Below are 27560 nucleotides of genomic sequence, written 5' to 3' on the forward strand. Positions count from 1 at the left end.
GCTCTCAGGGCATCAGCAGCAGCACCCGGGCTGCCGGACCCTAACAGGGCGCTGGAGCCGCTCTGATGAGCTAGGGAAGGCGCCTGGGCCGCCCAGGCAACGCTCTCCGCCGTTTCACCGGCAGCGGGGAGGCCGGACGCCGCTCGCAGCGCCGAGCCGCGGCCGTTGCCCCGCGGCAGCCGTTAGAGCGCCGCGGCCGGGGGCGGGGGTGGGGCCGGGGCGGCCGTTGCAGGCGGACCCGCCGCGCGCGCGCCCGCGCCCGCCCCGCCCTCTCCCTTTCCGCGGGCGCGCGGCGGCTCGCGCCAGTGTCTCGCGCAGCCCCGGCGCTTCCTTCCGGCCGCCATTTTAGTTGGTGTGCCTGGCCTCGCGGCGCCGCCGCTGCTGCTGCTCGAGGAGCGGAGAGCGCCCCGCCGCACCCAGCCCCGGCCGCCCTCCCGCCGCATCGCGCGGCCGCCCGCCCGCCCGTTCCTCCGGCCGGCCGCCGCCGCCATGTCCAAGCGCCACCGCCTAGACCTGGGAGACGACTACACCTCCAGCAAGAAACGCGCCGCCGACGGGTGAGGGACGGCGAGGCCCGGGCCGCGCGGCCTGCGGCGGGTGGGAGATTACGGCGGCTCCCGCGTAATCGTCTGCCCGTCCTCGGCTCTGGCCGTTCCCCGCGGGGCTGGGCCGCCTCGGGTCGCGGGGCGGCCGCGGTGGGAGGTGGAAGGAGGGGTTGAGGCAGCGGAGGCCGCATGGCGGACCCCCCGCGCCGCCGCCTCGTCTGGGCAGGCCCGGGAGCCTCGGCGGCTCCCTCTGAGCTCTGGCCCTAGGCCCAGGGTCGGCCTTTCTGGCGGGACCGGGCCCCTCGGCGGGACGGGGGGGCGGATGGCGGCAGGGTGATGGCAGGGAGCGGGCGGGGAGGGCCTCGTGCGGCGGTGCTGGGAGGGGGAAAGAGAGGAAGCCGCAGGCCTAGCCGCTTGGGCGAGCTGGGTTGGGCTCGCGTCGCGGCGGAGCCGGGGGCGGCGCGCTGCTCGGCCCGCTCCCCAGCGCCCGGCTTTGTGTGCGCCTCTTTCATCTCTCCTCCTTTCTCTGTTTCTCTGTTTTTTTTTTTTTCGTATGTCTCACCCTCTTTCCCTCCCTCTGCCCCTGTTTGTTTGTATCCTCCCGTCTGTGGCTTGAGGGGTCTGGCCAGTCTGGTCCTAGAGGTCAGCGTGAGGCTTGTTCAGCCTGTGTAACTAGTACCTAAGCTGGCAGAAACATTATTCCTTTGTTAACAGCTTTAACTCAGTAACCAACAGGTGAATGGCAGATTTAAACTAAAAGTCGGTGTGGGGTGGGTTTTTTGGGGAGGAGGGAAAGGAAGTTATAACTCCCTCCCCTAAACTGCAGGAACTCGAACAGTGGGCTCGTGCTGTCCTTTCGTACACAGTGGTTTCAGTGCCTCCACTGAATCTCCTTTTGCCCCACTTCTGTGGGGGACTCTTAAAACAGACTTCTGGAATGTAAAGGGCCAGAAAAAAGTATTCTGTTTTATCTGTCTGTTCTTTTGGTGGTGCCCAGAAGACTTTCCTGAATTAATTCTTTCCTAAAGTCCAGCATCATTGTTTTGGGCTATGACATTTATCCTAGAAAAATAAATGCCTTACATTGTTTACAAAACTGGTGATTGTTAAAAATCAGCCACAGCAGTTAGTGTTCATTGATAAACTGTCTTTGCTGTTGAAATAGAACTTGCATTTTCTTTAAGTGTGAACTTGAGTAGCTTGAATTTTTAGCTACTAGAGTTTGATATATTTTCATCAGCTAAAGTGAAGTGATTGTTTTTATTGAACATCTGTTTATGTATGTAGGATCACCATAATCTATTTTTTTTTTAATGAAATGGATTGAGCAGCTTACCTCAAGGTGTGTTCCCCTGATTTTTCAAAAGCTAGTATAGCTCTTTGTGCATGCAGAGAGTCATACATATACAGTTTTTTTGTATATACAGATTTTTGTAACATCTTGAAATGGTGACGCCAAAACTTGGCATAATTTGAACCTAGTACAATTGATATTGTTGTGTAGATGATCGTTATTAGTGTTTCCTAGTTTGTATGTTGTAGGGTTGTGGGTTTTGGTTTTTTGTTTTTTGTTTTATTTTTGGTACTATTTTTATTGAGTATCACTATCACTCTGAAGCCATAGTCTTCCCATTTGGTATATGCTATAATTGGTTCCCAGCAGTGGTATAACTTTTTTACCACAAGTGTTTGATCTTTATTACACCTTTAAAAAAAAAAAAAACCCTATATAAGCTCTGGTTTTGTGCTCCTTTTGCCAACAAAAGCATTAAATGGCATGAGACCAAGAACCAGTTGCTATAAGCAGAATTATTGAGTATGATTATTACTTGAGATCTTAATTCATCTAACACATGCCATACTAATCTTACATTGTCCTGATTTATCCATAGGGTTGTTAAGTTTTACAGGTTATAGAGGGCTAAGGGATATGCAGAGAGTTTCTTGTTAATAGCATGTATTTACATATCTTCTGTGCAGAGAGCACCTTTATGCAATGTAGTTGATTTTAGAACTGGATTAAGCTAAATTTGAAGTGGCATGTATTCAGGGAGCTAATACAGAAATAGTGATTGTACCTTACTGACTATCTAACTGTAATCTAAATATTGTATCAAGATACCCTGTATTTTTTTACCTCCTTTTTAATTGAGGTCACGTACTAATATGTGCACTTTTGCATGGGAGTGCTGTCAGGCCAATAGGCTTGTAGTCGCCCATGTAAACTTCTTGAGTATGGGCGCAATATCTATTTTCTTTCAGCCTTTATGTATCACTGTTGAACAAAAAAAACTTCTTGAAATATGTGAATTGTATGGGAAGTCTCTGGTTACAATGTTGCTATGTAAAGTATGTTAGTGTCTAAATCTGCTAATTTTTTTCTAAGCTACTTCAGTAGCTGCATAATATCAGAGTGCTTGTGTGAGTGGGATGTATCACTCTGACTTACTATACCTTCTGTTTTCATACATACAGAACAGAATTTCTCTTTTAACTCTGTTTTTTTTTTTTTTTTGGATGAACTGCAGACTTTTGCAAGTGTCTTTTTAGTAATGAAAGAATAATAGTAATGTTCTATTAGAAATGTTTAGGCTATTTAACAGTGATTTGTGGTTTCACCTTATGTCCTGTGTTTCTCTTTTTGGTTTAAGTGCTTTTCATCTTATGACTTAGTGACTGTTATGTTTCTTTTGTATCTGTATGTATATGTATGTATTAAATATGTGAAAGCTGATAGGTGAGACTGCTTACAAAAAAAATTGGTTATGGAATTGGAGTTTGTGAGCAAGATGAATTAGATTAAATCAAAATCAGGCTTCTCTAAGATGATGAAGAGTAAGTTAAACGTGACCGTTCTTAAATGAAGAATTATCAAGTTGCATTTTACAGGAGGTTCAGTAAGTTCATATGACACCTTAACATGTCCAGTATATATCTCACCAAAGTCTGAGTGATCACTCCTCAAAAGATATGAGCTAGAATTCAGTTTTGTACTTTAGTCATTAAAATGCTCATCTGGAAGCACTCTTTCACTTACTTCGAACTTGTCAGTGATGAGGAAGCAGGCAGCATCTTTTTGGAACAGAACATCATTCCCCTTTTCCATGGTTGATCCCAGAAGTCTGGATGTGTCTGCCAAGTTTTAGTAATACCAAGAGGAGATTGGGAAGCCCTTTTAGGATAAAAAGTGCTGCTGTAGAACAAACCAATAAATGACCAATGAATGTTAGAGAGTAAATTTGAGGGCATGTTGTATGTCATGTTTTTCTGTGCTGACATGTAGTTGCCACATTTCTATCTTTCTTAAACCTTTTTGAAACAATAAAGAAAAAACAACTCCCTTGGTTAACCTCTAATTAGAGTTTTTGCCTTCTGAGATGTAAATAAAACTTGATAAGTTTGTTTTCTTAAATGCGGGATTGGGCAGCTGTAAGTTAAATGAAGTAACAGAAATGGAGGATTAACAAGACTTTCAATTCTGGATCATATTTGTAGTTTATTTACTGCAGCTCAGTGTTCTTGAGATAATATCTATACTTTAAACCCACACAAGTCACTGCCATCACAAAAGACGACAGGGCTGCCCCCTCTCTTTTCATGCTGTAAGCTTGTGGGAGATTAGATTAGAGAACTGATCTATATTAGAATTAGTTTTAGTGGAGATGGACTAGGAAGGGCTTGTTTTCTACAGGGCCACTGAAGTGCTGCTGTGAACACAAGGATAAAGTTGGCAACAGAGGATGGGTCTTTTTGTTTTGTTACTGGTGCTGGCTTATGCATTTTGAAACATATGTGAAGATAAACTCATCTGCTCTGTAGAAGTTTCTGACATAGAATTGTTTACCTAGTTAGTGAATAGTCTGCTTCTGAAGGAATTTTGTTGCTAACTTCATTGGTGTCTAGTCATGGTGTAAAAACCATTGTTATGTCTTGTTCTCTTTCTACCTTTCTGTCAGTGAAGTATGTACTGTTATCAGTACTGTTATTGTATTTTGTCCTGGTTTTACTGTACTTAAATTGCTTTTTATAACCTTTATTTCCTTTTCTTATTATGCTGTTACTGTCTTGTCACACTTTTTTATGTCAATATCTTCTGATATTTAAAAATGCTGATTATTAATAGCTGATTAACTTAAAAAATCTAAAACTTGATCCGTTTGTCTGTTATCGTTAGACTCTTCCACCCTGAACTGTAGTATTATGGCAATTAGTTTCTTCAGTTTGTAACAGGGGTAACTTACCTCTAGCAGAGTATAAGACCCTACCAGGTTCTGCAATACTTGGCTGCCATTTTAATGTAAACAGAGATTTCTAGCTTTTACAGTATTTGACAGTGTTAGAACTATGCTGAGGCTATGGAGTTTGACTCAAGCAAAAGATGCAAACGAGCCTTTTTAAAATTATTATTTTTAATTTTTTTAGGTAGTTCAGTGTCCCAAAGACTTAGGAAAGTCTATGAAAAGTGAACTAGGACAGTGACAATCAGCAGTGCATTTTGTTACCCTCCTTTCTTCTCAGCTGGGTCTATGTTAAAAGAAGTGTTTTTAGAAATATGAAACAAAATAATAGCTATTAATTATGACAGCCCCTGAAGCCATAGTATGTCAAACTGAGCTTGGTTTTTGGTCTTGCTTGCGTGCCTGTCAGTCTGGAATAGCTCAGTTAAGTCATGGGGTTATACTGGGAAAGAACATCCATACAGTCTGCCTACATTACGTTCATTTTTACAAGAACAAGAATGTTAGTCCTCCTTGATGTCTAGCACATTTTGAATTAGAATTTATAAAATCAATAATAATATAAATTGTTCTTGGCTGCATCACCTTTCCTATAGGTAGGTGTTCGCATATTAGCTCACTGATTGCATGCTTTGCAAGTTCACACTTAAAAAGCCTTGTGGAGAAGTGTGGTGTTCAGCAGCTTTCACTCTTGCTTTTAGGTGTGTCTGAGAGCTGGTGAAGAAGTGGACGTTTCTTACTACTAATCTTTTGATTTATACGTGTGTAAAATTAGTGAGGTTTTTTTATTTAGTGGGATATAACTGCTGAAGTATTGGGAAGTTTTGAATTTTATTAAAAGCATGTAGCAACAGTTCTTTGGGTAAAACTGGAGACTTCTTGCGAGTGTTTCTGTGTTTAGTAGGGAAAGTGTAATTACATGCAAAACCAAGTATGTGGAATTGCAAAAGCAAAGTGCAACTAAGATTGAGGCTAGAGATTGAATTTGGACTGGATAACTATAGTGAAAATAACACTGTTTCTCTCTTGCAAGTGCAATGAACTTTTTTGGACTTCAGCTTTGGAAGAAAGTATACTTCATGTTCCTGGTAGCAATAATAGGCAACTTCAAGATTACTTGAGGTTTAATGTGAATTATTTCCCCTTGACGTGTTTGTTTACTAGGTTCGTTTTGGCTTTGCAGTTTATTCTTAATTTAGATAAAAATGAGCCAAATACTTCCAGTTTCAGATTTGCTGGAGTGTAATTACTTTTTGTGTATGTGTGTTTTTTTAAGTTTGTGTCTCTCTGCTATGGTGAGGAGGTGAGGTATTTATATAGCTTCTTACATTGTTTTTTTTTTTTGTGCAACTTGCTGACAGCTGTTTAGGTAACAGAGTTTTACAAATCATGTAATTGTAACTATGTGACTGCTACTGTTTAAGACTTGGCAACAAAAAAAATACATAAATGCTGGTTGCTTCTAAGTGTGTGGTAGGAGGTGATATCAAAGAAGGCAGTACAACTGAAGTGACTGGCTTTAAGTCTGAGTTTCAGACTCTGCAACCTGCAAATCAAAATTAATTGAGTCACTGTGTAACGGGTGACTTTGAGCACATAAAACTACAAACTCATTGTGGGATGTAAGAATCAAACTTCTCTCTTGGGGCTCGTAGATCATCTTGAGTTACAGTTCCTGCAGTTGTCAAAATTCTGTTGCTAGGTGGGCAAAAAGAGTATTTACTGTGTTTTTTTATTTTTCTGCAGCAATAGCAAATAGGGATGGGAGGAACTCTGAGAAGTTGAGGATGCGTAGCTGATTCTTGATAATAAGTGAACAAGATCAAGACGATGCTCTTTTCATGTGAATGCTTGCTTTAATCTTGCCTATACTGAGAGGAACTATGGCAGTACTTCTGTACAATGAGTGCAACTACTTTGTGTAGCTGACATTCAGTATGTGTCATATAATGTTATTCGTTCTCTGCTTATCCTTTCTTGTAGCTGCTTGCAAGGCTGTTTAAGTATTTGATATATATCCACTTTATATTATAAACCTTGAAGTCTGTTTTTTAGTTAGATTCCTACTCTGCATTTAAATGTTCTAGTATCTCATTTTCTGCTGTATTTCCTAACTTACTTTAGGAAAGATCGAGACCGGGACAGGGACCGTGACGACCGTTCTAAAGATCGTGATAGGGATCGGGACAGAGACAGAGATCGCGACAGAGAAAGGGACAAGGAAAAGGATTTGCGACCTACATCAAATTCTACATATTTTGCTGCTGCTGGGCTACAACCTATAAAAACAGCAATGATTCCACACAGTATTAACCCTTTCACAAATCTACCACATACACCTCGATATTATGACATACTGAAGAAACGGCTACAACTCCCTGTCTGGGAATATAAAGAAAGATTTACAGATATTTTGATTAGGCATCAGTCATTTGTACTGGTTGGAGAGACTGGGTCTGGTAAAACAACACAGGTGAGTGCTTACCTACTTGATACTGTAATTTTTACTGGTTGAGACTGTTGCTAACTGGGGTGTTAATCTTTTGGTTCCTTGAAATTCATTGTGCAAGGATACTTTACAAGGCTCGTGCAAAACTAGTTTGGAATGTTTCATTTGTTTAATAAGTATAAAAGCAGATGAGAAGAATCTTTCAGCCTCTTCCCTTTTCACAGTCCTGTTCTGTTCTCTGATCTCCTGTTTCTGGTAGGCTGTCCTTTTTGATGCAGAAGATGGAGGCTTTAACTCTTGACAAAAGCATACTATCCACAAACTGAGATTATGGTTGCCAGTTTACATCTGTAGTTCATTTAGCTACTTGCATAGGTAGTAGCTAGAAACCTGGAAAAAGGTTATGGAAGTGCACACCTGTTAGTGTTTGAAACTTAGTGCTACAATATGAACTTAATGGGAATTGAAATGTGAGATACAATTATGGCGTTATCCATCTTGGATAATGTGCTTTGGTGCTATTCAAACATGAGAGGGAAAAGATTGGATTTTTTGAGGGGTGATGACACAGCCTTACAGCTGCTGTGTTGACTTCTCAGAGGTCATGTAGTTTTTTGGTACTACAATTAAATTGCGTACACAACTCCTGTCTGTGAGCTGTGCCCATCAAAAAAAAAAAAAAAAGAATTTGCAGATGCCCTTAACAATGAAAGAGAAAAATGCTATGGCACTTACCTGCCCTCATTAATATTCTTATAGGTTGCTATGTCCTTCGTAGCATAGTTAGATGCTTATCTGGATCCTGTCTCTAAGTCCTTTGGAACTGGATAAAATCACATTTATAGTAGATTCATGGCTTTCAAAATCCACCTTGTCACTGGTGGTGACTGTGACAGATCTGCAGAACCTCCTAACCCTTAAAAAGGATTGGGGGGGGAGGGGGGAGAGACAGAGAAGACCTGGGATATGAGCACACTGCGGTGCATTTATAGTGAGACAGACTTGCTCAAGACTTTATACTTTGATTTTCTGTTTAAAATTTGTGGAAAACTGATGTAAAAATTCTTTATTCTGTAACCTGATACATTCCTTTTGTCTAAGGAGAAAGTAGGTACTGAAGTATGTTTTAGTCTATATGGTTTTAAGCAGATTATAGGTAACTTGCTCTAGGTCTTACAGAAATAAATTTTTAGTCATAATACAGAATCTGAAAGTCTGGAGAATGTGACGGACCTGGTAGTACATGATCACCTATAAGAGTGCAGCTATAAGAGCTGCACCTGATATGTTCAAAATAAATATGCCGTTGCTGCAAATTTCAAGAACCAGTTTTTTATTTAGATGGTACACTACATTATCAGTATTGCTCTTCTAATGTGTCAGCTGAGACCAGGATTTTACAGAATTCTTCAGATAAGTTTGATATAGTTACTTGAAAAAATGATATTCTGAACATTCATGTAAAAAAATTGGTACTTGTCTAATCATGTGGTCTGAGAATTCAGTGATATAAAGGATATGTGTTCTTAACACCTGTGATTTAAATTTCAAATATGTCTTAAGTTTCCAAGGCATACAGCTTTTCTGGAACTGCTGTAGTAATTTACCTCTTTCTGAAATGTCATAAGAAGCCTAAGGCCTATTAAATCCTAAAAAGGAATCAAAGCCACGAAAAGCACGTAGGTCGTCTTGGAAATTTGTTTCCCCCTAATTCTCTTTATGATACTGCAGCTATCATTTGAAACCTTTGCGGGTGCCCCTGTGGGAATGTAATTTGTGGTTATGTACTATCTTAAAACAAGTTGTTTTGTTTAGGCTTTTGTTCTTGTTTTTTGCTCCTTACTTTCATTGACCAGACTGAGATAAAATTTCTTCTGTGGCTAAGAAGCCTTCTAATGGTCATACTGTATTCATGAACTGTTTATGCTTGCTTTTTTGTCTGGTGTAAAGTTGACAGAAAGAGAAAACTACAACAAACTGTCCTTCCTAAATAATTTTCTTTCCTTTCACGGCAAGGAGACTCTAGTAGTAGATAATGTTTTGAGTTAGCTGCCATCTGTAAGGTCCCTTTCCCCAATTAACATGTGCGAGGTCTTTCCCTGCAATGTTGTAGAGCACTCGAATATGGAAAAGCCTGTCTTTGAGAGTGGGAACAAAGGGAGATAAGCTTCTCTGAAAGTCTTGATCCACATAGGCTTATAAAGAACTCTTCATTAAACTATACTGTGAAAATATGCTGACATATATATGAAGCCAAAACCACTAATTTTTGAAGTTTTCAGTATTTGCAGTGGGTTGATTTTTTTTTTTTTTTTTTTTTAACTTCAGCTTGAGTTTGTATGTCAACTCTTTTCTTCAGATGTTCTCGGAGTATGCTCAGTACTGTAATGGTGGAATGAATGTGTTGAATTTCTGCAGAAGAGGTTAAATGCTTGCTATAATGCAACACATATTCCCTTTTAAATGTGAGATCATATGTGGTGCTTGTATAATGATTTCGGAGTAGGCCACAGAGTGAATAGTAGAGAAGCATCTTGACTATAAAGAACCAAACGCTACTTCATGTGATGCGAGGAATGCCACTTTGTCAGCATGTTTTCATGGCATGTTAAGTTTAAAAGCAAGGTGTTTCTGAGCATGGCTTACCTTCTGCTGTCTGTATCTACAAAATAATTGCTATGGGTGAAAGTCTAATTTATTTTCAACTAATGGAAATTCTGAGAATTCTACTATATAACTTTAAACAGGGAAAGTTTTTAATAAATTGAACTGGCTTGCTTACATCCTTCTTAGAAGAAGCAGAAGGGAAACATGCCACCCTGTCCTGTCCTGCATCTATTTAAAAGCCTGTCTTTCCTTTCACTTTAAATAGTCTTTAACAGCTCTCAGTGTGTTTGCTTTGATATGGCAAACCACTGTGTAGTCCCTTCTTCATTGTGTGTGTTTTGGTTGCAACTTGAAATGTCTCTATATTGAAAAAGTTCTTAAAGGATGCTCATGCTTTTTATATTGCTGAAATCTTTTTTTCAAGGAAAGCCAGATTTTACAGTGACCTTTTTGTGAAGGTGACAAGTTAACTTTGTTAGTTTACAAGGAACAGATTATGTGATCACTTTTGTGACTATACAGAATTGTTCGTGGCTGAAGGGGAAAATGTAATATGGCTCAGTCCTTTTCTTACTGTTTGTGTCTTGTAAAGCTGGACACGAAAAGTTTTGTGATGGTCATCTAAACTGGCCTATCCCCTCAGAGTCTGTAAAGGCTTTTCTTTCACTTGACACCATGGCTGTAGGTTCTGCTGTTACCTAGAAAGCCACTTCTAAATTATTTATATTTCATGCTACAGTGGCCTGACAGATTTGCTATTTTAACATTCAGATCAGAACTTGCTCTATTTAAAGTGAAGAAGCTTCAGCTAGTATGCTTAGAGCTGAGTTTTCACTGGTGGCTTGTAAAGCAACTTCATTTTTTCTATGCTGCATATTTGGGAAGTGTGTGTGTTACTGGATAGGAATCCAGGCTCAAGTTACCAGTGTTTGAGAACTGTTACTTTTGTGAACAGATTTTTCTTCTGTTTGAGTTCTTTTCTGTCCAGAAGTCTGTTATCAGTCTCCTGTCATATTTTGATAGTCTCTACTTTTATTTTTCTTACTTAATATGAAAGTATGTTCCGCCCTTTTAAAAAAAAAAGGGGGGGGGGAATGTGGCTTTTTCTCTACGGCCTATGCTTGTCTGCTGTTGCTGTTTGTATGTTTTAGAGTTTAAATTGTGGTGTGAAAATACAACATTTTCAAGAAAAATTATGCTGAAATAGTTCAAATACATGCAGATTTCTGTTATTCTGCATTGGTGTGACTGTATAAATGGTAGCATTTTTCTCTTTGAATGTGAGCTTTTAAGTAAGAATATCTTGGAAAGCAATTAGTAAGTAGGAGTGGATTTTATTTGATTTCCAGTCTTAGAAGTAGTTGTGTCTGGAAGGTGTCTACTCATAAAACATCATACTAAGAACACTTTAAGAATATTCCATCTTCCTCATCAAGCTGTTAGTAGCCTTAGAGCTTCTTATCAATCAGACTGCTTATTCTGGGTGGTTTTTACTATTTCCAAATTTCTGATAGGATCAAAAAATTGCTGATTGACAAATGAGTGTTGATATAGGAACTAGAGCATTAAGTTTTCATGTCTGGTTGACAGAATTTCCAAAGAGCCAAGAATTAACCAAATGGGCATTCCTAATTAGTTTTGCTTGCCATGATTTCTGGCTAAGATAATTTTTATATTGTTGAACTTTTTTTTTTGCTGATATATTAATGAGCAGTGCTTTTTAAAGCCACAAAGCATATTTTATTTGCTATAACAAGTTGAAACACTAAAATTGGCTAAGGTTCTTGGATACTTTTGGAGCATGACAGCTGCTAGTCAATAGCTGTATAAAGAATTGATTTGATAGTGCTTGAAGGTACCGTGAACCTATGTATTCCCTTTATAACTTGAAAAATTATGTACATGCTTAGTGTGAATGTGTTTTATTAACTGATGTTGGATCCATTTAACTCAGCTGTTTGCAAAAATATCCAAATTATAAGAGCACAAACAATTGTCATCTGAGTAAGTTGGAATAGTAAATTTATCTGATAAAATTTTAAGGTTACAGATTACATCTAGCCATTAGAAGTGTATTTAAAACTGAATTTAATTCTTGACAGATTCCTCAATGGTGTGTTGATTACATGCGCTCGTTGCCTGGACCGAAGAGGGGAGTAGCATGTACCCAGCCTAGGAGAGTAGCTGCAATGAGTGTGGCACAGCGAGTTGCTGATGAAATGGATGTAATGCTGGGCCAGGAGGTTGGTTACTCTATTCGATTTGAAGACTGCAGTAGTGCAAAAACTATTTTGAAGTAAGTATGGTAACTGCTATTTACAGGTATAATGCAGCTAACTTTGGAGAGGGGCGTTATGGGACAGTAATGGGTGCAAGCAAAGTTTTGAAAGGTGTAGTGGGGAGGAGAGTGAAATCTATGGACAGCCGCTCTCCATCTTTGGGTAAAGAAGGGGGAAGGGAACTCTAGCATGACTTGAGAGAAACTTGGCGTGGGGCTTGAGGAAAATCAAAATTAATATCCACGGGATGCAGGGATTTCTGTAAGAAGAATGTCTCATTTTTACGTGATGCATAAAGAGGAAGGTGATCTGAAGAGGTATTTTTGTGAGCAAGGAGCTACTAGAATAGAGCACTTCAGCATTCATTTTCTCCATGTTATGCATTCACATGACCTTTGTCTCCATCTTCCTTGTTTGGTTACTTTAGTAAGGAGAACTACTGATAAGTTTAAAAATTGACCTATGCCTGACTCTAGGATGCATAATCTAAAGTTTGAAATCTTAGTGGTGGTTTAGCTGTCAGCTCTTTTAGATTCCTATGCTTTGTAGGTTGAACCAGGACCACTTAATATGTAGTTTGCAGATGACATTCAGAATGGTCAGTGTCTAACTTTCATTGTTGAAAAAGATTCCTCCTGGTGTTTTTCCACCAGTCTTGCTTGTCTGTTTCAAAGAACAGTGATTTGCAATCAAAACATGTCTTCTCTTTTGCTCATACAAGTAGTTGAAGGCTGGGAATAAAATTAATGAATAAAAAGAAATTATGAGTTGAGAAGGAAAATCAAAAAATAAACAGAAGAGGTGACCTGTAAATGGAAGAGGGGAGAAACAATTGCGGAACATAGTATTTGTAGGTTTTCAGAGTTAAGTTCCTCCCTCCACCTCTATTTCCCTGTCTTTAATTGTAGACCTGCAGGTCTGCTAGTAGTAGTCTGCAGGCTACTTGTAAATGTTGCAAACCTTGTTTCCCCTTCCCTCTTTCAAGTCCCACCCCTCCCCCCACCTGATTTCATCTATACCCTGCAGTAATTGTTATTTGAGAATTTTAAATGGGTTTATAACTCTGTCAGAAATAGTTTAGTGGTATTTACAAAAAAAAGTTGAGGAAAGATTTAGCTTAATCCAGTTAATTAGTGAACTAATTTAGTTGATTAGTGAATTTGATGTAGAATCCTCTTCCATGTCAGTCATTAATAGAAATTTTTATTGAAATTGTTCTTGTGTGCATCCAGGTATATGACTGATGGTATGTTACTTCGTGAGGCAATGAACGATCCTTTGCTGGAGCGCTATGGTGTGATAATTCTTGATGAGGCCCATGAGAGAACACTGGCTACTGATATTTTGATGGGAGTGTTGAAAGAGGTTGTAAGACAGAGAGCTGACTTGAAGGTCAGTAATGAAGCCCAAGAGCTTCTCCTTCTTGTTTACAAGCATACTGAATAGGGACATCTGTGTGCTTACTATTAGCTGATTATAAAATTAGCTAGTAGATTAACTGCTTTTGATTTGTTAATGACAGTCTGTATTGGAAAGATAACTCTAGGAAGGCCTAAATACAGTTTGTATTGAAGGAAATACTAGAAAGAATGCCCATGTTAGCTTAGCCTTTCCATATATGACTAAATTTTTTTGGACCTTGAAAACAAGGTGGTTTTCTATTGAAAAAAGCATGCTCATGTCACACAGTTAATAGTAAGAAGCTAGACTTAAATGTTATGCTTACATCATCTAACGCTTTCATAGATCCTTGTCAACCTTTAGAATAACTGTCTTTTTGTGCTCCAAACCTACAGGTTATAGTTATGAGTGCTACTTTAGATGCTGGCAAGTTTCAGATTTATTTTGATAACTGTCCTCTCCTAACTATCCCGGGACGTACCCATCCTGTGGAGATATTCTATACTCCAGAACCAGAAAGGGACTACCTTGAGGCTGCCATTCGAACAGTGATCCAAATTCACATGTGTGAAGAGGAGGAAGGAGATCTCTTACTCTTTCTTACTGGACAAGAGGTACTTTTTTTCCTTTTTTCATAAATTGTTTAAAAAAAAATTGTTTCAAAAATTGTTTTCAGATGCTTGCCTAAATTGAAATGTTTAGTTGACTTTTTTAGTTTGTCATTTAGAAATGACCTGAGGTTCTTTCCCTGTCATACAGAGAATACTTAATTACCTGAAGTGCATCTTTAATATGTGTATTCTGTGCAAGATTTCTCTAAAATGAAAATTCTCCTCTTAATATTCTGAAGTGGAAACCTAGAGTAGAATCCCGGGTCTGTACTGAGGTATATGAAAGTAACTAAATTCCTGAGGTATATGAAAGTAACTAAATTCCTGAGGTATATGAAAGTAACTAAATTCCTGAGGTATATGAAAGTAACTAAATTCCTGAGGTATATGAAAGTAACTAAATTCCTGAGGTATATGAAAGTAACTAAATTCAGAAGCTCTGGGTAGCATTCAAGCTTTTGATTTGAAAGAGTAGTTCTGGATTCCTGAACTTCCTGCACTTCCTGGATTTTAGAACTTGAGAGTAGCACTTTGGTTCTGTTATTTAGACAGCTACTAGCCTTCATTAAAATGTCTTTTTTTTTAAATTGCTTTGAGTATTAAGTTAGGGTTTTTTTGTACCACAAATAGTGGGAGTTTTATCTCAGAAGTGTGCTCAGTGGCATGTAGAAGTAGTTTGTAGAAAGCAATGTAAGCTTAAACTACATGAAAAAAAGATTTTTCCTGCAAATCTCAGATCCTTCATTTGAAATACACTGTGACTTCCTTAATACAAATATCTTGCTTTGAAATTCTTAAGCATGCTTGTTAGTAGATGGAGGTGGAAGAAAGGGTAAGGAAAAGGATAGGTATTGTGAAACTTGAAACTCCTTTTTAGTAGCAAGAGAGGACTCAACTAGCAAGAATACTTGATTTTTGTATTTCCCTAGTTTGCTCTGATGGTAGAGGTGCTGCTAGTGAAAGCTTGCAGGTAGTTGAAACACATCTCTGTTTCCTCAAAAGGCTTGCTCAACATAATCATTTTACCTGTAGCCAGTACTCCTTCATCCTGGAATGTGTGTGTGTGTGTGTCTGTGTTTTTTTTTTTTTCTTTTTCCCTCCTTTGTCCTGGAAAGTTTTGCTGTAGGAACAGCTACGGGGTGCAGTAACTAGAGTCTTGCTCTTGGTGTGTGGTTGTTTTTTAGTCCCTGGCCTCCAGGCTGGTTCTAGGCAGAAATGCTCTGCAGTTTTTGAGGATTCTGGAAAACTATGTGAACAGAGTTCAGAATGATATGATTTTCCTTATCGGAAAGATGCATCTATGAGGCTGAATGAGTTATGTAGAAGGAAGATACTTAGATAAAAGTATGCAAGTGTAAATTGTAAACTTTCTCTTTTTGTTTTTAAGGTGTGTAGGTGTTGTGTGTGTGTGTGTGTTCGGGTTTTTTTGGGCAAGGAAGAATTGCAGTGGTATAGACCAGAAGGTCCTTTCTAGCTACTGCCTTCACTACCCACTTAACTGGAAGTAACTTGCATAGACAATAAAATGATAGGAATTAGAACAGATTAATTAAGACATATAAAAAGCTGATAATGGAAGCTGGAGATGTTAGTTCTGTATTGTCAGGCTCCAAACCAAAAAAGTTCTAAGTGTATCAGAAATCAAAGAAATCTTAATTGTATAAGCGTGCTACTGAATGAAGATAAAATTATTAATGGTGCAGAAATAAATGTTCAATAAATTTTCTTTTCTAGTCCTGAAAGAGTAGAAGTATATGGTTCTGTTGAATGGACTGCTTTTCAGTACATTAGTAACAAAAGAGGATGCTAAGAACAGGGTCTATTAGGAATAAAAATTTCAAGCACAGATTGTATCCCATAATCCTTATAAAGAGGGAGAAATCATGTGGTCTTTTGTTTTTTAAAAGGAAAAAAAAAAAACTTGATGTCAGGGAAGTTCCAGCACGTGGAAAGAATGTTTGTGTTGTGCGATATGCAAGAAGGGAAAGTAAGTTAGGTTGCCTGACATCAGTCATAGGCAGAATTGGAAAATGTGATGGTGAGTTCAGTTTATAAAGAAATAAAAGTATGACTTTTATTTCAGTCAGCATGTTTCTCCTGGAAAATAGATTTTGTAAAATTGGTTTTCAGTTGTTGAGATTACATATTTTGTAGATTAATTATGTAGATGTGCTTTTGAGGCATGTGATAAAGTACATTTTAAGTGTCTCAAGACTGGCTAGCCTGCAGATTCTGCAGGAGTTCTGTGAAATTGCTATTAGATTGCACAATCCAGTAAAATCGGTAATCTGTGAATAAGTTTCATCTCTAGTGATTTTACACTTGCAGGGATTGTTTGAAGGAGACAATGGTAAGGGAACTACATAGATCTGTCTGCGTATTTTAGTAACACAGGCATTTATGAATTCAGAGTATGTTCTCCCCAATCCCAATACCCTTTTCTCCATACAGCAAAATATATCTCTCTACACACACACACACACACACACACACACACACACATATATATATATATATATAGAAAGTGGAATCCAGGATGTACTTGGAGACTGGAAGCAGAGATCAGCACTGTTATTTTTGAATGCAAATAAAGATCCTGAAATATATAATTGTGAAGTTCTGGTGTCAATGTTCCAACAAGGTTTAAAATGGGATATTGGTTAAACTGGAGTTGATGCAGAAAAGAGTTGCAAAACATGTTTGAAATTTTGGCAGAATGCTTTGTAAACAAGCCTTTATTTTAAAGGTGCCCTGTGGTTTCTTTCCCCACAGTGAGGTTGGTTAAGCACTGGAACTGTGAAAGAAAGTAGCAGAGACTTTCCTGTGAGAAAATTGAAGTCAGAATTGAAAACTTTTAGTTGCTCAATAGTAGTGATTAAATGAGGTAGTATACTGGGCTGCAGCTCACACAGGTTGTATCTTGTTTCAGCTTCACATAAAAGTTATTGGGGAGCTAGGGAACATAAACTGAAAGAGGAGTAATACTAATAATTGTGCTAAAGGCAGGACACTTCTTGCTTTTCCTGCATTAGAGATGATGCCAACCTGAATTATTTCAAATAAACCAGGTTAAAAAGATAATGAGTATTGAATCCTGTTGAGACAAGTTCAGCCTTGACTTACTGACAGAGCAGCTCCCAATTGTTTTTTAGTGTGGAGACTTCTTCCATGGAAGACTCTTTCTTTGCAAGTACTTCATTTTAGAGTTGCTTTTCTGAATCTATGTTCAGACCATCCATGATCTCCTGGAAGGTTATAGTTAAAAAGGCCAGCTGTCTTGACTGTTTCCTCATCTTATCACATACTGATTTGCTTTCATTGCTAGGGGCAGAAAGCGAAATCAGTAAAAGCTATGCAGCTTTCAGGACAAAGACAAAATAATTCTAGAAGGTTTGTGACATCAAAGCCAGATGTGGATGGCTGTGCCCTGTCTACAATAAGACCTCAGAAGGGAGAAGATTAAGGTGTCTCCCAAATACGTCTGGTTTGGGAAGCCTTTTTTATTTAAGCATTCAAATTCTTTTTCCTCATGCTCACTTTAAACAAGGTAAAACTACCTTGTCTTACACTGGAAAAAAAAAATCAATGTGTTTTCTTTCAGAGTTAAATAGTTATATCTTAAATTTGTTTATCCAAGGTGAAGCTCAGTCTAACCATAGTATAGAGACTGATCTGCTGTAGTTAAGACTGTCATCTCCTGTTTAAAAAGATTTTAAAATACTTACTTTAATTGGAACAGTCTTGAAGTCTTACTCGTCTTGTGAGATAGCATGAGGAGAAAAGTGCTCCAAATAAAGGGTCAGCTGAAGAAAGGGTTTCTCAAATAACGTTCCCAAGGTTCATCTTTGTAGAATTGTCCTATTCTGTTCTGTAGGCCTGAGTACTCTAATTGTGGTATTAATTATTCCTAAAATGGTATCACCTGTCACCATCTTTTTGCAGAAACAATTTTTGTAAAGTTAATGGGATGAGGTTTAAATCATCAAATTGAGCAGAGGCTGACCAGCAAGTTAAACTGATGTTTGTACCTAACAGTTTGGCCTATGAGCCGGAATGTTTGCAAGCACTTAGAGTACCTACATGACTCACCTCAGGGTAGTGTACCTTTGGCTGTTAGATAACTCATTTAGTTTCAATGTAAATTTAGCCATCTTCCTTGGTAGCTTTAAAAGCAAAGAAAGCACAGTTCAGTTCTCTTCCTGTATATTTTCCGAAAGCTTTGTTCTAATGATTGATATTGTTTGGAAGCTTTAAAAATGTTCCCTTGATTTTTAGGGATCACATGGTCCCTTGCATTTCTTTTGAGGTCTTAGAAAACTGCAATGATAAAACTGCAGTTATCTGGATCGTTCTTATTCTTAACAAGAGATCCTGTGTTGCTATTTCTCAGCTTTGAGGTATTTAAATTCACTGATCTTTACTAGGGTGACTTTCGAAATCTTGCTTATTTTCAGGATTTTGGGTGTGTACCATACAGGAAACAAAGGGGAAGGGAGTTGAGGTTATTGGATTAGATTGTTACCAGGTGGTAATTTAATGCAGTAACTAATTCCTGTTAGTCCTACCTGCTATTTTTCTGTTTGTTTTTGACCACCTCTTCACTTTCAATAAACTACATTGTGTATTTCAAAACTTGATGCAAGTGAATTGTTTGGCACAAACTTGCTCCTTAAAGATGTTAAAGATGTGATGCACTAATTGAATAATATATGCAACTGCTTCTATAATTCTGTTCTGTTTCTCTTGCTAGTAGTTATCCTTCAATATTTTCACCTCACTTTTACTGCAGAAATATGATCAAGGAAACAAATGAAAGTGAATTTCTACTGAGCTTTCAGTATGAATAGTGTAATAAAGACTTTATATTCAACAGCAGATAAGGAATAAAAAATGGGACTGCATGATAAGGAGTGTTAGTCTCTTGGTTCTGTGGTTAATTTTATACCACTCCTTTTACGTGAACTGCTAACGATATGTTCAAATCGTTACTTTCTGAGGCAGAGCTAGGGAATGTTAAGTATTGGAGCAATGACATGATGAACTTAGCAGTGGAGATACGGTATTACTGGAAGAATTTAGGGGGTTGGAGAGGTATTGGTCTGTTGTTCACTTAGTTGTAGGACTTAGCTATGTGCTCTGACATGGAGCCCGAGGAACCAACGTGTTTCTAAATTAAACCTAATGCTGGCACAGACTGCTTAAAAAAATCATATTTGGAAGATTTGCTGTGATTAGACTTTCAAAAATGAGGTATTTCAGGAAAGCTTGAGTAATCAAGGCGTTATTAACAGAAGTGTCTTGTTCACATTTTCAGCGTTGTTTTTCTTTTGGTAGTATTGACTAATATAAATCCAAGGGAATGGTGGGAAATTAATCCCTTTTTAAGTGTATCACTGAAGGGAAAAGAAGTTAAGCCATAGAAAAACTATTATATCTGACCTTCTATGTTTAAAAAACTGACAGCTTTCCGTAGTATCTTTCCCAGCTTGTTCTGTCAGGTTGAAGAAAGATGTCTCCTTCAAGAAGCTTCCTTTTGCCCTCCTTTCAGCAATGTGAGAGGTGTTATATTTACTTTCTGCGATTAAGGAAAGAAGGAAATTTTAGTGTAGTCATAGTGTATAGAAGAAAATAAGGATTTAGTTTTACAGATAGCAGGGGCTTAGCTCTGCTTTCAGAAATGTTCTGAACTCATGTTCTAGCTGAATAAATTCTTTTGTATGTTCTTCTGTGAGTGTTTTCCTTTGGGACGAGGGTGGCAAGCAGTACTGGGCAGTATGAGACAAATGGAGGAGGAAGGGACAAACTGAGATGATCTTGGGCATTAAAGAGACTAACCTGCAACCACTGTTTTCTGTGGTTAGTTTAACTGTTGTAAAGGAGTAAGAGGCTGTTGCCAATGAGCATTGACTTAAATGTTCAGTACCCTTGTTACAAAGAGTAAATGCAGCTGTCAACTTGCTGCTCTGCTTTAATTCCGTTCCTCTACAATGATGCTGAACATACCAGTATTGGCATGAGTAGCCTACTTCACCATTAATGATCAGTTTATAGGAGTCCGCAAACTTGTGGGAATATGCTGTACCAGTACTGTGGAAGTTTCCCCAGGCTTGAATATAGCTGCTAATACTGACTTCACCATGAAAGATTCTGTCAGTATATATGACAGTCATTCCAGTGTTGATAAGGTACCTGGGTCTGCTGCTGCTGTCACAGTCCAGAAACGTTAACAGTGAAATACCATGCTCCTTGTATCACCTGGAGATAAGCCTTATATTAATGTGATCAGTGGCAGCTATATCAACATGCTTTTGTTGGTTCTTTTGCTATCCAGTACAGCTGCTGCATCTGACATTGAGGGCACCTAGAATAAATGGTAAATTCTACTCTTAAGATTCATATTACAGTGTAGAAAAAGGTACTTCACTTAGCCCTGTTGAGTGACCGAATCTGTCTCAGTAGTTCTTACCAATTCTTTCAAGTGTGGTATGTACCTTACTTTCTCTTGACTCGAGAGATGAGTGCATCAAAGGTTTTTGTGGGAGGATAGTGGATGGTCTTTAAGGGTTAAAGCACCCATAGCCGTTTAGTTTTATTTTCTTTCCTATCGCCTTCCCTCCCCCCCCCCCCCCCCCCCCAGTCTACAGGATTTATATCCTTTTCCTGAAATATGTGCGTGTTCTGTGTACTGTTACTATAGTATTTAACATTGTTCATGGGGAAGTGTGTGCGACTGTGTGCTGTTTTGGCTTGGCTTTTGACTAGTTGTACCTGTGGTTATGTACGATTACATGAAGCTTTCTCAATGTAGTTCACTGGAGCAAAGGTTCTGCTCTGTGTCAGTTTGAATTGTTTAATAATACCAATTGTTCTACCTGTGGACATACCGATCACCCATAAGAACAGAAAATAAAAGAAAGCACAGCATTTCTTTTCTTGATAGGTGGGGTTTTTTTCATTCTTGTGTTTTTTTTTTTTTTGTTTTTTTGAAGGAGATGGCACTAGTTGTCAGCCTGTTCCCCAAAGAAGTGGGTTGAGATGGAGTAAAAGGCCTGACAGATTTGGGAGGCACGGGTAGCCTCCCTATTGCTTTGTGAAAATATGGGTGTCTCCCTTACCATTTCTAATAAATCGGAGGGAAATTGTGTGCCTTGTTCTCTCTTCTTTTTTTCCAAAACAAGATGCTACTGAATGTTGGCTCCCGTACCTGCTTAGGACTTGCTGAACTCTGTGGCACAAAATGGAAGTTCTAGTTGACATCCTGAACTTTTTTGGTATCTCTGAATTGCTAGTGCTGACGGTTAGGCTCCTGATTTGACAGTTAGACATTTTAAATTGCCCAATATCAGCCAGTGGTTGGACAGCCAAGAAGCCTGCACAGGGATTTGTGTAAACAAGCCTTAATCAAGCCAACTTCTTGGAAGGAATACTGTTCAAATTACCTTAAGTTTAGATGTTTAAAGTGAGACTTTCTTTTCTTGGCTAATGCCTTTTTTTTGGTTTGTAAACCATCTTTATATAATTTTAGGTACGAAATAAGGTATTGACTCCTGGATGTTCAGGTGACTTCACTTTTGCTTGTTGAAAAAATATCCCTGAAGAGCTTAAGGGGTAAAGAAGGCAGGAATGCAGCAAGGGTTTTTGGACCCTTTGAGGAAAATCATTGGTGGGTGTCCTCCCCCTCCCAATGCTTCATTGATCACTTGAGTATCCATAAAAGAAATATTTTTCTTTTTGCTGGTTCTTGTGTGTCTTTGGAAAACTTATCCAAGTAGAATAGGTTATGCTGTTGAGCATGTGAAAGAACACAGAATTCCACATTAGTATTTAAAATGTACTGCCTTAGAGCTCTTATCTGCTACCTGAATCTGGCTTCCACGTTATTTCAGCTGAGCTATAGGTGCTGTATATCATCAATTTACTTTGGTTGGATCAAGCAAGAAGTTTATGGAGACTTTAATATAGTCAGTAGACTGTTGGCTGGGCTAATTCTAATGACTAGATGTGAGGTATAGGTATAGCCTGTTGAAAGTGTGTGGCGCTAGAGATAAATGAGCATTTTGGCTAGTGTGTAACCTTTGTTCTTTCTGTGGTTTGTTTGCTGATTACCTCTGGTCATCTCTTTCCAGATTAATGCATTGATGCACAATTTCATTGACAGTAATCTTACTGAGAACTGTTTCTCAAGTAATATTCCCAAAAGCTCCTTAGTTTTCTACGGAATTAGAATCAAATTCACTCGAACTTCAGCATTGCCTATGTCTGGCACCAGTTGCATGATAGATCTGCTGCCTTCTTTGATTAATTCTGGAGCAGATCCTTGCACAGATGCACTGGGCAGACTTGGCTCTAGCTGTGGTTCCTCTGATCCTATGCTTGGTCCTGTTGCCTGTACCCTGGTATCCTCCTTTTTTCTTCCTCCAAAAAGAACCACCTCTTCTTACATGTGGGTTGACACAGTAATCCCTTCTCAAGGGATTGTGTAATAGACTTGGAGCAGTAAAGATTATGTGCAAATATTTAAGTTTGTAAGAAAAGTTGTTCATACTTGAGTAATTCAAGACTGTTGTAACTTGTCCTCAGAGGACTGAAGTTAGGACTGTGCATTCAATCATATCTTTTATTTCTAGACTTGAATGTTTTGAAGTGATGCAAAGGAATCTTTGATGCTTAACTCTGAATGCTTAATGCTTTTAAACTATTTTTACTACATATATGCATCTTAAATTGTATACTTTTGGATAGCTTTTTGGGATGGTTTCTGTAAGTCTCGGTTTTAGTCTGCTGGAATTAGAGGGTCCTTAAATCTTATTCTTCAGATGAAATTTAGGGTGAAAGTCGGGAGGTTGTGGATAAAACCTAGAGTTAAAATACTTTCCTGGCATTCTGGTGAATACAAGGAACCAGCTCTCCCCCCCCCCCCTTTTTTTTTTTTTTATTTAAAGCAATTTGGTACTACCAGGTTCTCTTTTTATTACTGCTTCTAAATGAGTATCAGTGGCTCTTGGTGACTTGCTACCTCCTTTCAGTGGTATATGATAAAAGGTCCATAGTTATCTCCACAAGTCTGCAGAGAGTAATGATTGTATATGCATTTGTCATCTGTGTCGAAGTACCTTAAAGAGTTCTGATTAGGGATACTTAAACTACTGAAAGATGATAGGTACTTGTGGACACATGTGGCCTGAGGAGTGTGGTGCTCTCATTTGTCACTGCTTGCTTATATTTTATTGTATCTTAAGAATAAACTGCCCTGGAGTCTCCAGTCATTAGTGTTGAGGCTGGACAGGATGCTTAATCTTCAGAGCTTTCGCAGTTATGAGTGTAATCTGCTCAGATTCCATGAAAGGGAATGTAGTGATGTTCAGAGCAGGGATTAAAATCTGTGCTATCTTTAATTTTTATTTTGACTTCCTTTTTGAAAGATAACCTTTAATTTTGTATTAAATGTTTAACTGATGCCCAAATGCTGGCTTGTTGAGACTTTGACTAGGGGAAAGTTTAAGGGAATGCAGTGTGCCAAACTAGTTAGTCAGCTACTTTGAAATGTTACCCTTTTTTCACCATTATGAAAGTATTAATCTACTCAACTACTGTGTATGGTCTGTCAACTAAGGTGGGTTTTTCTCTTTTACAATGGGAGGATTTTAATGAACTTTCAGAAAGGGTTTGTCGGGAGAATACCAAATATTGATGTCTGTTTAAAGAAATTCTTTCTTGTTGGTAAACCAGTAGGGGGCATTCTAGTTCAGTTTCTTATATGCCTTTTGTATTTTATGAAAGTATATTGGATTTCTTGGCAGAGTGCACCTTTGTTTAAAAGGTTTTTTGGAAATTCAAATTCAACTTCTTTGCAGTTCATTCAAACTTGCAAGATAATGCCAGAAGGCATTAGGTTTATTACTAAAGGACTCTAATATTAAAGGGAATAGTCATGTAGCCTTTCATTTGCCATACTCATGTTCTGTATTGACCAATATGTAGAATTAATGTATTATACTTTCCGTGCTCATTTAAAGCACTATACTGAATACTGTTAATCAAAAACTGACAAGTATCTTTAAGAACAAATGAAAAAGACTCTGAAATCTGTTAGTTCTACTTTAGGTTCTATCTGAATGTATAGATTCTGAAAGGGAAGCTGATTTTGCTTCCTTAAATCCTGTTTAAAGCAGTAATTTTACAGAAGCTTTAGATTACTTGGTTTGCATGGTTTTTTTTGAGTCTTGAACATCATTTTAATTTAGGTTGGTGATTTATTTGTCATAAGGGAGATCTCATCTGTTCATTGGCATATATGTTATAGCCGTTTTTGCTTTTTTTTCTAACTTGCTTCTACTAATGGTGACTTCATTCTCCCATCAGTGGTTCAGCTGGAATCTCAATGCTTGTTAAGAGTACCTCTTGGTCATAGTAATGGAGGCACTGTAATTTTTAAGCTGAAGTTTAATGAATTGTTAATCACTGGTCTAATTTTATGTGCATCTTTTCGTAGCTATAGGTCACCCAGCAGAAGTGCAGTTGATTTAAAAATGAAACTGAGTTGTAAACGATTTGGCAGGGTTAAACTTTGTCTATCAAGTTAGTCAGAAAATGGGCTCGCAAATATTATAGAAAATATTAAGTGCATGAAAAATCTTTCCGAGTAGTTCTGACTGTAAGCTTAAATGGAGTTTCAGTTAATTTTAAAATAAAAATATGAAATGTGAGATTGAGAAGTTTGTTTCTTGAGCATCGATGCTTATACTGTAAAGGTGTTTGTTCTCATTAGGTACAATGAAGCAAATCTTCCATATAATTGCATTAGTGATACGTGACATTAAAGCTTAATTGGCTTATTTTAAATATCTTGCACATCAATTTCTTTTAGATTGTGAAAATTGAAAAGGTCATGAGTGCAGTTTAATATTCCAGGGTGAGGGTTTTCAATTTTAGTACAATTTGTAGGGAATTAATTAGGAAACGTGTCTAAAAGAAAAAGGATGTTGAATGCAAATTAGACTCTTCATTAGAGGACAGAAGCAGAGGCATCTTGAAGTGTTGTGGAAATTCAGCAACTGTCTTGATCCCACCCTCCCCCCCCCCCCCTTTTTTTTTTTTTTGAAAAAATTATTGTAATTGCGTTTCTGTGGCTAGACTTAATATAATTGTCCTAAGGTGCTCTTAAATAAAATGTTACCATTTTCATGGGCTTCTTCTAACCAGTACTTTTGTTTTGTAGGAAATTGATGAAGCCTGCAAGAGGATAAAACGCGAAATTGATGATTTGGGCCCTGAAGTTGGTGACATCAAAATCATTCCGTTATATTCTACCCTTCCTCCACAGCAACAGCAAAGGATTTTTGAACCTCCCCCACCAAAAAAACAAAATGGAGCAATAGGAAGAAAGGTAAATAATATCAGAAATGTATTCTACTTTAGTATGCTGTTCAGTAACAAGCTGCTCGCACTTGTGTGGGGAATTAAATATGAGTTTCAGCTATTAAGTAAATTTGGACAGCAACAAATGAAAAGGTTTTTTATTAAGTCTTGAGTACCATAATCCAATATTTATCCTGTTTAGATTTTTAGATAACCCTTTTTCTTGGTGCAATTCAAAACTGTGGCTTCCATTTCTAAATGAGGATTTGAACTGAATCGGACTAGCATTTGCATAAATTTCTTAGAAATAAGATAAATTAATGAATTTGACAACCACATGATTTAAGTAGAGGGATAGGACTTTTTTCCAAAGTAATTAATCTGCGACGTGCCTTTTTGGAAACAGATTTGGTCATTAAGCAAGGAATTGGGCCTCTTCCCTTTCAGAGGGCAAAATGGAATGAGAAACTGATAGAAACTTACAAAATGATGTTAGTGAATATTTGACATAAAACTTAATAGTTTGCTTGCTGAATCTTTGCCTAAACCACATTAGGAATGTGTGGATATTTCTCTAAAACTGAAAATTTAGAAGGAATCTCAACAGAGCTTCTTCAAGCTAAACTAATGCTCTGTGAAACTAGCATTCCCAAAGTTAGATTTTGAAGGTCAAAGCTGAATCATACTGTCTGCTCTAGGCAGGGTTTGTTCCTTGATTATTTTCCTTTTTTGTGCAGTACGATGCATGCAGAATACTGGTGACAACTTCCTAGTGTTCTGGAAGAATAAATCACTTATTAAATTTTGTGAAAAGATCCTCTTTTTCCTATTGAAGTTCGTTGCAGAAAGCATGCAATCTGAAATCATGAAAGTAATGCTGCAACAAAATTGTATAAACAAATGACTTGAATGAATGAAATTGCTTCTTAGTGATGAACAAGTGATAGCTGTGTGTTTCATTAAAATTTCATTTATGTTTAAAACAGTGTGCTTTGAAATACAGCTTCTGGTTTTCTTGATAAGTGGATAACAGATGCAGCGTGAAGCTTTCATAGCGCTGAACTAACAAAGCCAGTACTAGTGTGTAACAAGACCTCACTGTAGCAACTATTTCACTATAAGAAAAATTGCTAGGCTAGAAAGTTTTAAACTGTGTGCAAAGGCAGGCACAGAACATGTATGCAACAGGCTCAGACCTATGAAGCCATTATGTGCTTAAAAAAAGATGGGGGAAAGGTACTTCTTACTGCCTCTTTATGGTGGTTTAAATTATATTCATGTGGTTTGGTTGAAACACGTTCTGGCTTTTGGCTTTTGTTTTTTCATCTGCATAGCAAATCTAGCACTGAGTGGAAACATGTTTTTTATGTAGTTTGTAGAATTGTGTAAGTGTTTTAGTGTCAGTTTCTTATCAATTGATATATTTGAGGTAAGACCTTGGGTTACTGGACCTCTGCTATCTTACAAGATGCCTGCTTTTACACCATCCCCTATGGGAGTTAAACATAGTTTTTAGAGCTGTTGAGGAAAGAATTAGTAGGAGGTCTGAGTAGGAGGTCTGACATTTAACTGTGAAAGATACTACAAGTTGTGTAGCATCTTGCAGTAATAATAATGGTAAAAATTAATGCTGCAGCTTGATTACTTAGATACTGGAATGTGTAAGGAGGAGAATAAGCTACTATTGCTGCAAGAAAGCTTAAGATAGATAAAAACACTTTTTTAGTTGCAGCTAATCAGAATATTTTGTTCTTCCTCTGGAAGATGATGAGGATGATGACTCAGAGCCTTCCTACTCCCTTTTTCTCCTCCACCTCTTTCCTTCTCTCTTCCCCCCCCCCCCCCCCAACTCACCAACAAGTGACTGACTTGTTTAAATTAAGAACAAGCTGGCCTAGGAGTCTACCAGGACCATCCCTGTACTTGTATGCCATTCAAGAGGGCATAATTTTCTATATCGCTTTGGATTATCTGCTGGAAGTGTTCCCCATCCATCATACTTTGCATTAGCCTGCTGAAAACATCTCTTGCCTTCCTTGGGGACCTTACTGCCCACTTCTAATTTTCCCCTT

The 27560-nt window shown here is 38.2% G+C and overlaps 1 protein-coding gene across 1 annotated transcript in view; it reads left to right on the top strand.

Annotated features, from left to right (window-relative positions):
- Positions 1-216: 216 nt before the first annotated feature.
- DHX15 (DEAH-box helicase 15) overlaps positions 217-27560 on the top strand; it is a 48621-nt gene continuing 21277 nt past the window's right edge. Inside the window, exons 1-6 of the mRNA XM_068943273.1 lie at positions 217-557; positions 6908-7256; positions 11942-12135; positions 13351-13510; positions 13915-14133; positions 25349-25516. Of these exons, the coding sequence (XP_068799374.1) occupies positions 490-557; positions 6908-7256; positions 11942-12135; positions 13351-13510; positions 13915-14133; positions 25349-25516 (1158 nt within the window). The 5' untranslated portion in view covers positions 217-489. The remainder of the gene's footprint in view (positions 558-6907; positions 7257-11941; positions 12136-13350; positions 13511-13914; positions 14134-25348; positions 25517-27560) is intronic.

Source organism: Struthio camelus, chromosome 4 (assembly GCF_040807025.1).
Source record: "Struthio camelus isolate bStrCam1 chromosome 4, bStrCam1.hap1, whole genome shotgun sequence".
Classification (NCBI taxonomy): Eukaryota; Metazoa; Chordata; class Aves; order Struthioniformes; family Struthionidae; genus Struthio; species Struthio camelus.